We start from the raw sequence: 16,557 nt of genomic DNA, 5'->3' as shown, positions 1-16,557 counted from the left end.
AAATCTATAAGCTATTTCCCCCCTATTTGATCCAACGAGTAGAACAAAACTAAAACAAGATTTTAACTGTTAAATATCGGATTTTCACAAAAACCCTACCAGTAAGTAGGGCAGACATTACTCCTATTTTTCATATGAGGAAACAGAGGCTACCAAAGATCAATGACTAATTAATACCGGTTGCAGAGACAGGAACTCAGAGATAGTGCTCCTTTTGCTTTGTAAGCAACTTGTTGAAAATAGAATCCAGATGTTTGATTTTTTTTTTTTAAACAGATGCTTTCCCTAAGTCCAATTTCATAAAAGAAGCAACAGAATGAGTACAGAGGGAGTTCTGCCAAACTGGTCTTTTGCATATTTTGCCAAGCAAACATGGCAAAGAACACACACCCTGGGCCACTGACATGCTGATTTTAGCTACTGATGAAGCCCATGACATCTCTCCATCTCTAACTTTCCTGAATAATGAATGTGAATCATGAACCTTCACCTCAATGGGGATTTGTAGCACTCCATCGTGGTTATAGATATATCAACGTACATTGAAATAATAATGAGAAAAAACCGACCTCCAAATAAAAGAAACTACCTGTTAGTGGCAGGGTTGGCAATGAAGTAAAAGTGAAGAAAAGTGGAAGGTTATAGGTGTCAGCAAGAAAACGAGTTTTGAATGAATCTTATCAGGGTTTAGATGCATGAAAAATTCAAGTACAATGAAACACTGCATATGGTGAGTAACATGGAAAAAAATGTGATCTTTGGAACCACGTAATTTTCAGTCAGTGCAGAATCTAGTCATTAAATGAGAGTCAAAACTTAACTACTTTTTCAACTTTTTACTAATCTATGCTTTGAGAATACAAATTACATATATCTATCAATAGAAATACCATTCAAAGGACTGACAAAATCATGTACAATGTTTTCTTGCAAACTGCATGTGTTACATAAGCACTTATTCAGCAGCGGACCAAGCTTGCAGCAACTAAAGTTTGGTGCCAGAGTTAAGAAGTGTTTTTCACAGTATAACATACAATACACAGCATGAGCCAATTCAATTACATTGTCATAGATGTCTCCGCCTACATAAATGAACTCCTACAAGAGGCACATAGGCAGGAGCAAATGACAATAGAATGTTATGAGAAAGCATTTTTGTGAACGCGCATTTCCAAGAATAAGTGAGATCTGTGACTCTACATCAGGCTTTCTTTACCATTCTGCCAGCCCAGGGCCCTAAAGAGCGAGCATCAGAAGTTACTGCCTGCACACTGGTGTACAGTTAACGACATGCAGGCCACAGTGCCCTTGCTTTGAACAAGTCCTTCAGAGATCCCTGTGAGGGTCAAACTCTACTATGTGCATTTACTTTGATAAAGCAATTCCCGATGAAGGGGGAAAACTTCTTAATCTGCATGGATACTTACCCTCCCCCTTTTTTAAAGAAAGGTTTTTTTTGAAAAAAGTATGTTTTTATTGATTTCAGAGAGAGGAAGGGAGAGGGGAGAGGAACAGAAACATCAGTGAAGAGAGAGAATCATTGATTGGCTGCGTCCTGCATGCCCCCCGACCGGAACTGAACTGTGACCGCCTTGGTTCATAGGTCAACGGTCAACCACTGAGATGGCTGGGAGGTCCTTACTCATTTTAAAAACCCTTTGAAAATGTACATCTCTTAGACTTTGATGTGGGTTTGAAGGGGCGGGTAAACAAACCCAAAAATATAGATATTGAATACCTTCCACTCAGCTGTATTCTATCAGCAAGTTTGGAAAGCTGATCTGGAAGCCTTCTCTGTTTGATGACTCCCTCAGGTGTGACGGAGACCTCACACAGCGAATATTGATCAGGAGTGGCAGTCACAGCGAACTCCCTGATGGCCTGAATGACCACTTCCTTCGCCGTGGTGTCCTTACTGATCATGATGTATCGGCTTTGCTGATCAGCTTTGAAGACCCTTAACACTTGATCTGGCAAGTCTGGGGGACAGAAAAGCCATATGTAAATAGAAAGGATGTTAATATATGGTAATACAATTAAGTGAAGTAATCTGAAAAAAAATTAAAAAAAAAACAACACCTCTTTATTAAAGAGAATGCTAAAATTTCCCCTCTCGTTTACTATAACTCTTCTTCAAACATGCAACCAGTCCACATGCTGATAATCTGCAAGGACGCATTTTCCCCTATAGATAAACACATGATCTACAGACAAATGCAAACTCATCAGTTCATAGCAAAAAGTAAAAAAAAAATTAAATCTAAAATTCATCTGTATTATATACTGAAAAGCTCATTATTAAGCTGACCTAAAATAGGCCTTGTATTCTATTTACTTCATATGACCTAGTAATGCCTGCATGGTATGTATCACCTTCATTTTAGGAAAGAGAAAACAAATTGCAGAGAGATTAACTTGCCCACAGCCGTATCAAAGTAGTCTGAAGAACAAAAAAGAGCTGGTTCCAATTGTTCGAAGGTGCACCCTGACTAAGCATCTGATAAATCCAGTGGCAAACCAAGAGAGATACGTACAGCGCTACCACCAATGCATTAGAAGAAAAGAGATTGTTGCAATTAAACAAAAGCAGCACGGGCAGTGCTCACCAGGAGTAGTACTGAAGTCTAAAATGCGATGGTGTGACTGCAGTAAGTCAGGGTTGCTGGATGACAAGGTGCCACTGACGGGCAATGCGGTTGGGATATGCTTTGTCTGCCTTAATCCCACGATGCTGTCGTCTTGAGACTGACCAATCCCAATATCACTGAACACACAGGAAAAATAGAAAACAAGCAGTCAACCAGGTAGAATGTTTAACTCATCAAGACATAACAGACACAGACCGTAAGTAAATCACATCTCATAGAACATGCAGTTAATGTAAAAATATTGATGAATTTGGTTGAGAACTGCAAAAGTAGCTACTGCTTAAGACTGTATCCAACTCCATTTGTTTTGCTGTTTCTTAAGTGTATAGTGTGTTTCTCTGAAACCTATGTCTTTTAAATAAGACGAATCATAACAAATAGTAGTTTCTCAGTACAGAAATACTTTCAAGAAAAGATAAGCTCTGGTTTCTGATGGAAACAGACTTTTTTATTATTATTATTTTAAGTGTTTTTATTGGTTTTGGAGGGAGAGGAAGGGAGAGGGTGGGGAGAGAGAGAAACATCTCTGTGTGAGAAAAACATCGATTGGTTGCCTCCCGCCTGCACTCTGACCTGGGATCAAACCCACAACCCAGGCATGTGCCTTGACCGGGACCCGAACCAGTGGTGACCTTTTGGTGCAAGGGATGATGCTCAACCAACTGAGCCACACGGGGAGCCACAAGGGTCAGGGCGGAAACAGACTTTTTAAAAAGTACATTAAAAAACATATAAAAAACACACTGAGTTCTCACTCAGCTGATGGCTTCCGCATCAGAATGATAAATTGTTTTATAATCTGATCTTTAAGAACTGAAGAAACTGAGTGAAATGAATAGAGGGGAAAAAATCCAAACTGTCCCAATTTCATTCTTCAGTGTTTCAGAGAAATGAGATCACTACGGAGTCAAATGTAAATGAACCCTGACACAGACATTATTTCTTAATCACACAGAGCATAAGAAAGCAGCGGTGCAGAGTGACATTTCTTGGCATCAAAGAAGAGGCAATGAAAATCCAGTGACTCACTTTTAATTCTCTACTCAAATTTTCTAGTTACACATTTAAGTTCCCAGAGAAATAATGCTTATGCATAGCTACAAATTTATTTCCATTTATAAAATACCTGCTACTGTGGACAACTTTAGAAACAAAGATTTGAAACATGATTTAATAATAAAGAATATTTATAGATTTGAAGAGTCAACTGTTTTTAAAACATCAAAATACAACAATATGCACACACACACACAAAAAAACAACTATATCACAAGCAAATGGTTAGAACTCTATCTAGTTTCTATAAATATCTTGAAAGAAGAAAAAAGAAAATTATATTAAGGTTGGAATGTCATAAATAAAATTAAGGCAATTAGCGTCAGTTAGGTTTTCAGACATTAGAGCTTGACCATAATACCAACTATTTTTAATGGTTCTGCTAAAAAGATACCCCGTAGCATTCCCTCCTTCCTTCCCTCCCTCCCTCCCTCCCTCCCTCCCTCCCTCCCTCCCTCCCTCCCTCCCTCCCTCCCTCCCTCCCTCCCTCCCTTCTTTCCTCTCCCTTGGTAAAATAGACATTATAAAGGTAAATAAGCAAGGACAAGAGCTTTCTGTTGAAAAAAAAAATTAAAGATAATTTTAGTGTAAGTTCTTTCAAATTTATAGGTTAAGTCCATGCCAAAATTTCTATTTATTAAGCACATAGAGGCATGCATATAAAGACTAAAAGTGTTAATGTTCTGTGAAACATCCAAACTTTTACATTGTTAGTCAAGTTTTAATATTCAACCATACAAGCCAATTTTTACTGCCAAAAATATTAGATGTAATACATGAGCTGAGATAACTACTATGGGCTCAGGCCAAAGATATAGCTGACTGGGCCACCCCGGCACAAATGGCTGTAAATATTAGTATACTCCAGGCACACCCAGAAGAGATGCCCTCTTAAGAAATGTCTCCTTCAGCATTTTAACACCTAATATGATCTAACTCTCTCCTCTTGCCTGTATCTCTATTATCCACAGACATGGGGATGCTCCAGGATTGAAACTGCTTTATATTCAAGACAATTCAGAAATGTTTTTGAACACATCTTCGTATTGTTCAACCATTCCAACTCTGTCACTGTTACTGAAATTGGTTTTTGGCCTTTGTTGATTTTAGATTATTGACTTACTCCCTCTTTTCTCTGGGTTCATCAGTATCTCACTACTTTCCTGACATACAGTTCTGAATCCTACAATCCTCTTGCCTCATCCCTTCCTTTCCCCTCTATTTACATCAATCTCATGCCTATCCTTGGCAGTCTGCCATCATTCAGCATCTTAGTTTCCATAATATTTATAATGTTTGAGAGGGGGGGGGGGACAAAACAAAATGACATATCTAGAAGATTTCTCTAATTGACTAGTTTAGTGCCTTTGTAAAAAAACAAAGAAATCTTTGCAAACACATGCTGATTTCTAGGAGAGAAAAGTTTTAGTAGTTACCAGTATTAACTCAAGTCTATCAGACCAATATATAGATCAGGCGTCCTCAAACTATGGCCCACGGGCCACATGCAGGTGTTTTTGCCGTTTTTTTTTTTTTTATTTCAAAATAAGATATGTGCAGTGTGCATAGGAATTTGTTCATAGTTTTTTTTAAACTATAGTCCGGCCCTCCAACGGTCTGAGGGACAGTGAACTGGCCCCTGTTTAAAAAGTTTGAGGACCCCTGATATAGATCCTACATTTTACGGAGTCTTTTAATTATTTCCTTCTACTGCATTGCAATATAAATTATAGCAAATAATTTTTACATAATAAAATACATAAATGATACATACTTTTTTTAAAACTGCAAACCAAGATGCTTCCTCAGTGTTCTAAATTCAATACCTCTCATTATTGTCTTTCTTTCCCCTTCTCTAGCTTTTGAGTACCTTTCTAAGTTCACAGAGAACAAAATTATACATAGTACTTTCATACTGTGTACCTTGTTAACATCCTATACTGTGAATGGATTGCATCCCAGTTCTTACATGTCACATTTCTATTAATACTTGCCAGGGTCACACTGACATTTGATTTTTTTTTAGGTTCATATTTAACTCATGGTCAAAGATTACTCTGAGGTCTTTTATTATTATTGTGCTGCCAATAATCCTACTAACAATGTGAAGGTTTGAATGTTTCACAGAACATTAATACTTTTAGTCTTTATATGCATGCCTTTCTGTGCTTAATCAAGAAGGGTCACTTTCAAAATCGACTTCTGTTTTCTGTAACGCAGACCTAATCCACGGCCACTTGGAAACTTAATATAAATACACTCTCAAGTCTATATATAAAACCATCTTACTCATTGCTTATCCTTAAGACTCTTTTACAGAAGCCTTTTGTAGCTGATACAAAAACATCAATCATCATAATTCAATGGGGACAATACAAGTTGAAATGCTTGATATAGTCCTAAATCTCTGTAACTACTGCTCCTTTAATTATAAATGAAAGAAAAGAACATGTTTTTAAGTTATCTCTTATACCACTATAGTTTGAGGAATATATAATAAATAATTTGGTGCACCAATGTTATTTAACATTAAAAACTTTTTGACTGATGGTAACAGTTATATAAAACATCCTTAGACTAAGAAGAAGCTAAAACAAAGAAATAACCAAGCAAACAAGCAAAGCTAAAAAAAAAAAAAAAAAAAAAAAAAAGTGAAACCAACAACTTTGTCTAGTCTGAGCTCCTGGCATGAATAAACAGCCAAGAAGAGATCTGAGAAATTCAAGATACACCTGACATTCTGACTGTAGAGAACACTGGGAAGAAGAAAAGGATTCTGTGTTTGGTTGGTGATATACTGGCAATGGTTAAATAACTGCAAACAGAAAAGAAAGGAAAGAAGAGAATGGCAAGGATGAATAGCAGCAATGGGAAGAAGCAAAGATTTGGTTGGCAAAGAGGAGATGCTGATGGTAGAGAAGACACTCAGAAACAAAGAAATGGTAGCAAAAAAAAAAAACCCCATTTCTCAATTATAGAGAATACTAGAGGCCCGGTGCACGAAATTCGTGCACTGGGGGAGGGTGTCCCTCAGCCCAACCTGCACAGTCTCCAATCTGGGACCCCTCGGGGGATGTCTGACTGCCTCTTTAGGCCCGACAGGGATCGGGCCTAAAGAGGCAGTCAGACATCCCTTTCACAATCTGGGACTGCTGGCTCCCAACTGCTCGCCTGCCTGCCTGATTGCCCTTAACCACTTCTGCCTGCCAGCCTGATCACCCCCTAACCCAGTGATGGGCAACCTTTTGAGCTTGGTGTGTCAAACTTCGCCAAAAAGCTGAGCATAACTCGGGTAGTGTGTCACTTTGAGGAAAAAACTAACTCCAAGACTCTAGTCGCAAATGTTTCATCCTCAGGAGCAGCAAATGTTTCATCCTCGGCATGCTGCCGCGTGTCATCAGAAATGGCTACGCGTGTCAGTGCTGACACGTGTGTCATAGGTTCGCCATCACTGCCCTAACCACTCCCCTGCCAGCTTGATCGACGCCTAACTGCTCCCCTGCCAGCCAGATCATCTCCAACTGGTCTCCCCTGACAGCCCGGTCACCCCCAAATGCCCTCCCCTGCATATTCTCTCTTTATTAGATAGGGTTTTTTCTTTAACATATTGGACAGCTCTAACTGGTTTGGCTCAGTGGATGGAGTGTTGGCCTGCAGACTCAGGGTCCCGGGTTCGATTCCAGTCAAGGGCATGTACCTTGGTTGGGGGCACATACTGCAGGAGGCAGCTGATCGATGTTTCTCTCTCATAGATGTTTCTAGCCTCTATCCTTTTCCCTTCCTCTCTGTAAAAAAATCAATAAAATTTATTTAAAAAAAACATATTGGACAGTGTACCTGCTGTGGTCTTGACAAAACAGTAAAAATGTAAACCCAAACTAAAAGAGTCATAAAATAAACTCCTTAAACAGGAATTTCATGAGACTTGGAAAGGTGATATCCTGTGGTTGTTTCTTCCTTTTTTTCTTCTCTTTCTTTTTCTTGATGTTTCATCTTTTGTCCTTTCTTACTTTTCTCCTTCTATTCCTTTTCTATCCTCTCTTTCTCTAAACTTTGCCTTTGGTTGAATCATCAGTACTTGACTCGCTCCCTGGGGGCGCGGGTGCCTCCCAGCCAGACACCTAGGGCTGCCTCTGGGAGGGGTTGGTGGCATGGGGTCTCGGGCGCCTCCCATCCAGACACCCCCGGCCGCCTCTCGGAGGGGATGGCAGCGTGGGGTTGAGGGTGCCTCCCATCCAGACACCCCAGGCTGCCTCTGGGAGGGGATGGCAGCGTGGGGTTGAGGGCGCCTCCCATCCAGACACCCCAGGCTGCCTCTGGGGGTTGGCGGCGTGGGGTCACGGGCGCCTCCCAGCCGGACACCCTGGGCTGCCTCTGGGAGGGGTTGGCGGCGTGGGGTCACGGGGGCCTCCCAGCCGGACACCCCGGGCTGCCTCTGGGAGGGGATGGCAGTGTGGGGTCCTGGGCGCCTCCTATCCAGACACCCCGGGCTGCCTCTGGGAGGGGTTGGCGGCGTGGGGTCCTGGGCGCCTCCTATCCAGACACCCCGGGCTGCCTCTGGGAGGGGATGGCAGTGTGGGGTCCTGGGCGCCTCCTATCCAGACACCCTGGGCTGCCTCTGGGAGGGGTTGGCGGCGTGGGGTCCTGGGCGCCTCCTATCCAGACACCCCGGGCTGCCTCTGGGAGGGGATGGCAGTGTGGGGTCGCGGGCACCTCCAATCCAGACACCCCGGGCTGCCTCTGGGAGGGGTTGGCGGCGTGGGGTCGCGGGTGCATCCCAGCCGGACACCCCGGGCTGCCTCTGGGAGGGGATGGCAGTGTGGGGTCCTGGGCGCCTCCTATCCAGACACCCCGGGCTGCCTCTGGGAGGGGATGGCGGCGTGGGGGCGCGGATGCCTCCCATCCAGACACCCCGGGCTGCCTCTGGGAGGGGTTGGCGGCGTGGGAGCTCGGGCGCCTGCCATACAGACACCCCGTGCGGCCTCTGGGAGCGGTTGGCAGTGTGGGGTCGCGGATGCCTCCCAGCCGGACACCCCGGGCTGCCTCTGGGAGGGGTTGGCGGTGTGGGTTCACGGGCGCCTCCCAGCTGGACACCCCGGGCTGCCTCTGGGAGGGGTTGGCGGCGTGGGGTCACGGGGGCCTCCCAGCCAGACACCCCGGGCTGCCTCTGGGAGGGGATGGCAGTGTGGGGTCCTGGGCGCCTCCTATCCAGACACCCCGGGCTGCCTCTGGGAGGGGTTGGCGGCGTGGGGTCCTGGGCGCCTCCTATCCAGACACCCCGGGCTGCCTCTGGGAGGGGTTGGCGGCGTGGGGGCGCGGATGCCTCCCATCCAGACACCCCGGGCTGCCTCTGGGAGGGGTTGGCGGTGTGGGGTCACGGGGGCCTCCCAGCCAGACACCCCGGGCTGCCTCTGGGAGGGGATGGCAGTGTGAGGTCCTGGGCGCCTCCTATCCAGACACCCCGGGCTGCCTCTGGGAGGGGTTGGCGGCGTGGGGGCGCGGATGCCTCCCATCCAGACACCCCGGGCTGCCTCTGGGAGGGGTTGGCGGTGTGGGGTCACGGGGGCCTCCCAGCCAGACACCCCGGGCTGCCTCTGGGAGGGGATGGCAGTGTGAGGTCCTGGGCGCCTCCTATCCAGACACCCCGGGCTGCCTCTGGGAGGGGTTGGCGGTGTGGGTTCACGGGCGCCTCCCAGCTGGACACCCCGGGCTGCCTCTGGGAGGGGATGGCAGTGTGGGGTCCTGGGAGCCTCCTATCCAGACACCCCGGGCTGCCTCTGGGAGGGGATGGCGGCGTGGGGTCCTGGGCGCCTCCTATCCAGACACCCCGGGCTGCCTCTGGGAGGGGATGGCGGTGTGGGGGACAGACACCTCCCAGCCTGACACCGGGGGCTGCTTCTGGGAGGGGATGGTAGCATGGGGTCCCCAGCACCTCCCAGCCCGGTCACGCCCCCCCCCCCCCCCCCCGGGTGCCGATCGCCCCAGGCACCCCGGGGAGCGGCGGCATGGGCCCGGCCACGCCCCCCGGGGTGCCGATCGCCCCAGGCACCCCGGGGAGTGGCGCCATGGGCCCGGCCACGCCCCCCCGGGGTGCCGATCGCCCCAGGCACCCCGGGGAGCGGCGGCATGGGCCCGGCCACGCCCCCCCGGGGTGCCGATCGCCCCAGGCACCCCGGGGAGCGGCGCCATGGGCCCGGCCACGCCCCCCCGGGGTGCTGATCGCCCCAGGCACCCCGGGGAGCGGCGCCATGGGCGCGGCCACTGGGCACCGCCATCTTAATTTTATCAACGGTTGACAGGCCACCCGGAGTCCCGCCCTCAGCCTCCGCTGGCCCAATCGGGGGCATAGCGGAGGTGCGGTCAATTTGCATGTTTCTCTATTATAAGGTAAGATGGGAGCAAATGCAACATTATATTTTTAAAGACTAAATGAGAAATAAAAAAAATAGTTCAAATGAGGAAGTGCTATAGCTCTCTCTAATGAAGATTGGGATGGGCAAGTAAATGGCAAAAACATTATTAAAACAAATTGATTGTTCAAGATTTCTTCTAAGATAGCTCAGGCGAAAAAGCTTAAAACCTTTTTTCAGACTCGTGCAAATATTAATTACATCATTACCATTGCATATTATTATAACAAAAAATAATGGACACAAAATTTACACAGACACTTACTTATATGGTTTCTGTGGCAAGATACTGATCCGAGTCTTGTCGAGTATCTTCTTTAGCTTGTTCCTTCCTCCAACGGTATTGGCTTTACTTTTTTTATTTACCTTTTCAAGTCCTATCACCTGTTCCACATCTACAGCAAGATCTGGAATGGAGTAGCGACTGGCCTTTTTGATGTCTCCAATTTTAGGAAGGTGAGGGGCACCATTTCTTTTCTCTTCTGACAATCTTGTCAAAAGTTCTTTAAATACTAAAATGGAAAAAAAAAACAAAACACCACAGAACACCCATTATAAGAAATTGGAGCAATTCAAAGGCAACTGTAGAACTTGGAAATAGATGAGTAGTATAGACTTCAGCTATCAAAACTGTAATCTTATAGGAAAACTCTACTCCAATGAATGAATGACAACAGGAATCTGCTTTATAATGTTGCTCTCTCATTCCCACTCAGGATAAGTTAAAATAAAGTAACTTTTTTTTTTTTAAAGATTTTTAAAATTGATTTTGAGAGAGAGAGGAAGGGAGAGGGAAAGAGAGAGAAACATCCCTGTGTGGGAGCAACATTGATCACTTGCCTCCTGCACGTCCCCTATCAGGGAATCAAGCCTGAAACCCAGGCATGTGCCTTGACTGGGAATTGAACCAGCAACCTTTTGGTATATGGGACAATGCCCAACCAACTGAGCCATACCATCCAGGGCTAAAGTAGTATATTATTTAAATGTATAGGTATTCAAAACATTTATGAATAAACACATTGATAAGACATAATTTTTATGGTCATCACATCAGTAGATTCTGATTTAGGTCTAACTACATACTTACATAATTAATTATAAATCTATGAATCTTACTATAAATGTTTTTATTCCTATAATGTTTAAAATGTAACTTATAAACTTAATTTTATGATTAAGTTTATAAAGATCAAAAGGAGAAAAATGAAAGTATGCAAAAATACTTACCAAATAAATTGGTTTTCACAGTGATGGATAAATGTGTGTTATTTCTAAGAATTTCCATGGCTTTTGACAGCTGAATATTTTCAAAGTTTTGACCATTTACTTCTAGTATCTAAACATAAAATTATAAAATTAATTATCAATATCCCAATAAACTGAAGAAAAAAAGACACCAATATTCACCCTTGAAATCTGGATTTAGAAATATCATACCTGATCCCCTCGTTTCAAGCCGGCTTCAGTTGCTTTGCTACCTGAATCGACACTGTCCACAAAGATCCCAAATCCCTTCTCTGAGCCTCCAAGTAAGATAAAAGGCAAAGGAGCTTCTCGGGATGGTTTTGTTAATGTCATCAATCTCCTTTTTGCTTTAGCTGCACATGCAATATTTAACAGCCTTAGATGTCCACCCATTTTCTGTAAGAGTTCAGAAAGAGTGGTTTCAAAGACAGGCTGAATAAAATGAACTTAAAACCGATGGTTTTTAAAATAATCACAACTATTACCTCTCTTTCCAGATTATTTTCAAATTCTTCTAGAAATCGAGTCATCGCAGGATCTCCTTCAAAGTCATTGAAGTGATTATTTACCCACAATAATACTACCCGTGTAACCTGAAAAATTAATTGTTTTCAATAGGTTTTCTAAAAATTCAGTGCTAAAAATTTGCAATTAAAGTGATTTCAAATAAAACATTCAAACAACCTAGTAATAACAAATAAGAAAATAAACTAAGTATAAAAAGCCTCAGCAATGATTTTATTCATAAGGAAATGACCTTCTAAAAATTTATACTCTGAATATTGACTCAAGATTGTTTTTGCCAAGAAGGTTCTTGACTCTGTGAAGGATGGTAATACACTTACATCTTACTTATTCTCAAAATATATTTGCAACAGATTACCATAAAAACAAAGCTATAGTAAAACCAAAATAAATGAATACAAGATAAAGAAGACAGAAATTAAAAAAAAAATAAAGGTAGAGGGCAGGATAGACACAAGGAATGAACAATATTAAGCCTAGAAAGATCTTCAAGGGAACAAGTTATAAAAGGAAAAAGCTAGCTGGGAGTTACAGGGAGTTACATATTACTTGTTAACATTAAGATTTAGAAACCTCTTAACACCCGTATTCTTCAGGAAAAATGAATAGCCTTTTCTCACCCTACACATATGTTTTCACACAGCCTAACACCTTCATACAGGCCAATATATACACTCTCAGTTATGGATTTTTTTTTGTACCCAGCAAGAACTATGTAATATTCATTAGACTGTAAGTTCCATGAGTACAACTTTGTTATGTTCTAAGGGCATCCTTAATACTTATAACAATGCTTGGCATAAAGTTAATTCTCATTAAAATTTTACTAAATGAAGTGATTTAATTTCTCATTAAAATTTTACTAAATGAAGTGAGATAATTGCAAACTTTAAATATAAAACTACTTGTTTTCTCTTATATGAGTTTAATTTCTAAATTTGAATAAAAGATAAAATAAATTTTCTATAAAATTGTTTTCAAATATTAACCTCTTAAAATGAAAAAAATTAAGCAAGCTATTCTACCAGTAAAGAAAAAGAGACGATGGTATATAGTTCATTTTTAACCATAGTTTAAAATACTATTTATTGTTAATATACTGTGATAAATTATAGTATAAACCTAATCACTCATGAGTCAAATCTTGATATTTACATTAATTTTATGTCATTTACCATAACTACTGCCCAATTTTTCAAATGTAGGAAACATATAAGATGATTGCCCTTAAAATGATATCTAACTCTTGACTTTCCTATAAAATTATAATTTTGCAGCTGAGAAGCCAACTTGAAAGTCCACTAGCCATATTACACATTAGAAAAACGAGATTCATAAATCATACAGTGAAAACTACCACCAACAGCAAGCAACTTTTAGGATGTGCTGGCTCTGAGCAAGGTACTACATAAAGAACTTTATTTTCTATTACTCATTTTCACAACAGTCCCAAACGGATGTTGATTATTCATTTTACAAGTAAATAAATGAGTGTCAGGAGGGTGAGATGGCATATAAGGTAAATGACAGAGGCAATACTACTCAAATCAAGTTTTTACAGCTGACGAGCCTGGCTGAGATCTAGGCCTGTGGCTCTCAGAACATGAACTGAAAAGCAATACCGTCCAAATGATTTCCCTAAGGCCACACAGTTAGTGAGTAGCAGGACCAGCACTAGAGCTTGGGCTTTTCTCCTGTTCTGGATTTCCCCACCCTGCCTCTCCCAAGTCTGTCTCACGTAAATCACACTGCACACGGAAAGGAGAAGTACAGACTATGATGAACCCTCAAACTTCATGAGAGTATGTAGTTTACCATCCAATCTAGCCTTGACACGGCTCGCAAAGAGATGCTGAAGAGGGGCTGTTTAGAATTATATTACTGAGACCTACCAGCCAGCAATGGTTGTCATGCAATGCTGCTATGGTGCCAATTTAAAAACTGTAACTTTTCTTTTATCTGGTGTACACTGACCCTCTACCTAGATGATACAGATTCCTATGGAACCCAGATGTTTGGGGGTTGTGCTAAAAGAACTAAAACTTAAACATCTGTCAGTAATTGACTAACATTTGCATAAAAATGATAATTTCTAGGACTGAACCTAGCAACCTATAACAAGAACTAACATTTGTATCACTTTTGCTTAAAAAGTACACTCTCTTATTCCATTAAAATAACTTGAACGTAATTGGCACGACGAATATACTAAAGTATACTTGTTTATACATGAATATTTCATACTTAAAAGTCAAACTAGAATATATTTTCCAACCTTATCCCTGAGGCTCGGGTCATTAAACCACTCCAATAACTTTTTGCCCACTTCCATTGGGCTAGAAAGAAAAGTCCTGTAGGTCAATAGGAAGTCTTCTATGAACGTTGGATCCACCACCGAATGCTCTTCCACCAAATGCATTGTTAATCTTTCTGAGGTGCCCTGTAACAAACAAAAGGCTTAATCACTATGCTGCAGAAACAGCATCTGTCCTGTACCCTGAAATACTCAAATCTTCAATATAAGACAAACTGGGTAGTGACATATATAATTAACAAAACTGCTGTTCATCAGGAAATATAAAGACTTTTTACAAGTGATAACTTTTAAGAAAAACTATGCCTAAAAATTGAGTGGAGGAATCTAAAGTTGTCACACCTGATACTGCCAATAAAATAGAACCATATTTGTTTTACCTTGATGACGATGTGTCCCTTTCTTGTTCCAGTTCGATCAAGTTCTCGGTGTTCTTTCACCATAACAATTTCTCCTTCTTCCTCCACTTTTTGCATGTTCTTCTCTACTTGGTTGAGAATACGGCAATAATCTTGCTGGGCTATGCAGACAAACTAGAATAAAATATAAGTCACGTGTTAATGATAAAGTGCTTGCAAGAGACTTAGCAGTACTAATAACTCAGTATTTTAATTATTTAACTCTGACATTTTTCTATGTCTTTCCCATACTTTCTAATGAGTGCAGTAATGAACCTTAATCAGAGTGCTCTACTTTTTAATGTAGTTCTTCCTTGTTCAAGAAAAGTTTCATTTTTTTAGAATATTTATGTGCAGTTTATATTAAAAACACTAACAATTTAAAAAATCAGATGATAAAATTAGGAGTCCTTTCTCATGCCTCTTCTTTGACAATTAAAAAAGCATTAGTGGAGGGGAGTGGAATCTTAAGAGGACAGACATAAAAACATAATCACCATTTAGTGGGTTTTAAAAGTTTGGAAAAATCTTAAAAGCAAGATTTTAAAATAAAGATGGTTTTAATAAAAAGACACTGAAATTCCATACATGGATATGTGGAATAGATATTAAAAATTTGCTAATTATATTGATAAATCATTTTAGAAAGTCTATTAAAAAAAAAAAGTCCACAAAACAAGCCATATACTTGTTAAGCTTAAATCATTATTCCTTGTAACAGGTGTTAAGGGTGATCCCTGCTCTTAAAGAAAAAGTTAACAATACACACCAAGCCATTACTCCTGCATGACCCATATATATATATATATATATATATATATATATATATATATATATATATATATATATATATATAAAATGTCAGGGCTTAGGGCAAAGCACTTACTTACATTTCTTTGCAGTTTTAAGGAAAGTTAAGAACGAATTATAGAAATCAACTATAACACAAATTAACCAAGGCCACAGTTGCATCTGAATTTTGAATGATTTCTTATTTAAGAAATCATTTTGGGATAAAAAAGCATGAACATTTCTTTTTCTCTTTTAATGTGAAAAGATGAAAAAGAAGGGGGATGGTTAAATTATAGCATACATAAGATAAAATATGAAAGCCATCCAAAATCATATTTTCATAGGACATTTAGAGTTCTGGCTTAATGTTCATGATACTACATTAAATATTTTTAAGGTGAAAAATCAAATATTGTAATATTTATAATGGCATCCTCCTTCTCAGTATTTTGCAGTAACCTTACAGGACTTCCTCAATTTATCCCCCAAATCATCCCATAAAGAAGGCACTACGATTATCTCCATTGTACAGACGAGGACACAACTGCAGCATCGGCTGCTAATTTACCCAAAGTCCCATAATTACATGCTTGCCAATTTAGAAACATTGTATATGCATATCAAGATCTTAGAAGGAAATATAACAAAATGTTAATTATTTGTAAGCAGTGCAAATTATAACTGACATTCATTTTTTAATATACTTTTCTATATTTTCCTTTTTTTTTTTTAAGTTGCAGGAGCAGTTCACATACGAGAAATAGTGTATTACAAAACTGTTTCTTCCACTGAGTTGGATGATATCACTAATTTTTCTATTAAGATTTTAGAATCAAAAGTTAAAATTCAAAAGATATAGGCTTTCCTTGTAAGTAATTATACATAGTTTAATTCATTTTAAAAAATTCCTTAAAAAAAAACCAAAACATTTCCATTACACTAACCCCATATATGGTGCTTAATCTTTGGTCTCAAAAATATTTTTATTTTTTAAAACTTTTTCAAGGAAGAAAAATTGTTTCCCCTATCTTCAAATAACCGTGTTCTTTCTTATACTTAGTTTTAGAGAACATAATTCTATCATTTTCTCATTCATCTCCTAAAAAAGAAATATATTCCTGAGTTAAAATGACTAAGTAGGCAGAGAAAAAAAAAGTATTTTGAAG

The 16,557-nt window shown here is 40.9% G+C and overlaps 1 protein-coding gene across 11 annotated transcripts in view; it reads right to left on the bottom strand.

Annotated features, from left to right (window-relative positions):
- Positions 1 to 16,557, bottom strand: part of RAPGEF2 (Rap guanine nucleotide exchange factor 2) — a 245,429-nt gene that overhangs the window by 18,285 nt on the left and 210,587 nt on the right. For all 11 annotated transcript variants that reach the window (XM_079771531.1, XM_079771536.1, XM_079771535.1 and 8 more), the window contains 8 exons: positions 14,582 to 14,734; positions 14,163 to 14,327; positions 11,848 to 11,955; positions 11,555 to 11,758; positions 11,345 to 11,453; positions 10,380 to 10,626; positions 2,607 to 2,764; positions 1,739 to 1,979 (listed from right to left, as the gene is read on the bottom strand). In XM_079771531.1, coding sequence (XP_079627657.1) covers positions 1,739 to 1,979; positions 2,607 to 2,764; positions 10,380 to 10,626; positions 11,345 to 11,453; positions 11,555 to 11,758; positions 11,848 to 11,955; positions 14,163 to 14,327; positions 14,582 to 14,734 — 1,385 coding nt within the window. The remainder of the gene's footprint in view (positions 1 to 1,738; positions 1,980 to 2,606; positions 2,765 to 10,379; positions 10,627 to 11,344; positions 11,454 to 11,554; positions 11,759 to 11,847; positions 11,956 to 14,162; positions 14,328 to 14,581; positions 14,735 to 16,557) is intronic.

This window comes from Cnephaeus nilssonii, assembly GCF_951640355.1.
Source record: "Cnephaeus nilssonii genome assembly, chromosome: 5".
Taxonomy (NCBI): Eukaryota; Metazoa; Chordata; class Mammalia; order Chiroptera; family Vespertilionidae; genus Cnephaeus; species Cnephaeus nilssonii.
Note: the sequence above shows the minus strand (reverse complement) of the source record. Positions and strands in the feature narration are given on the sequence as shown.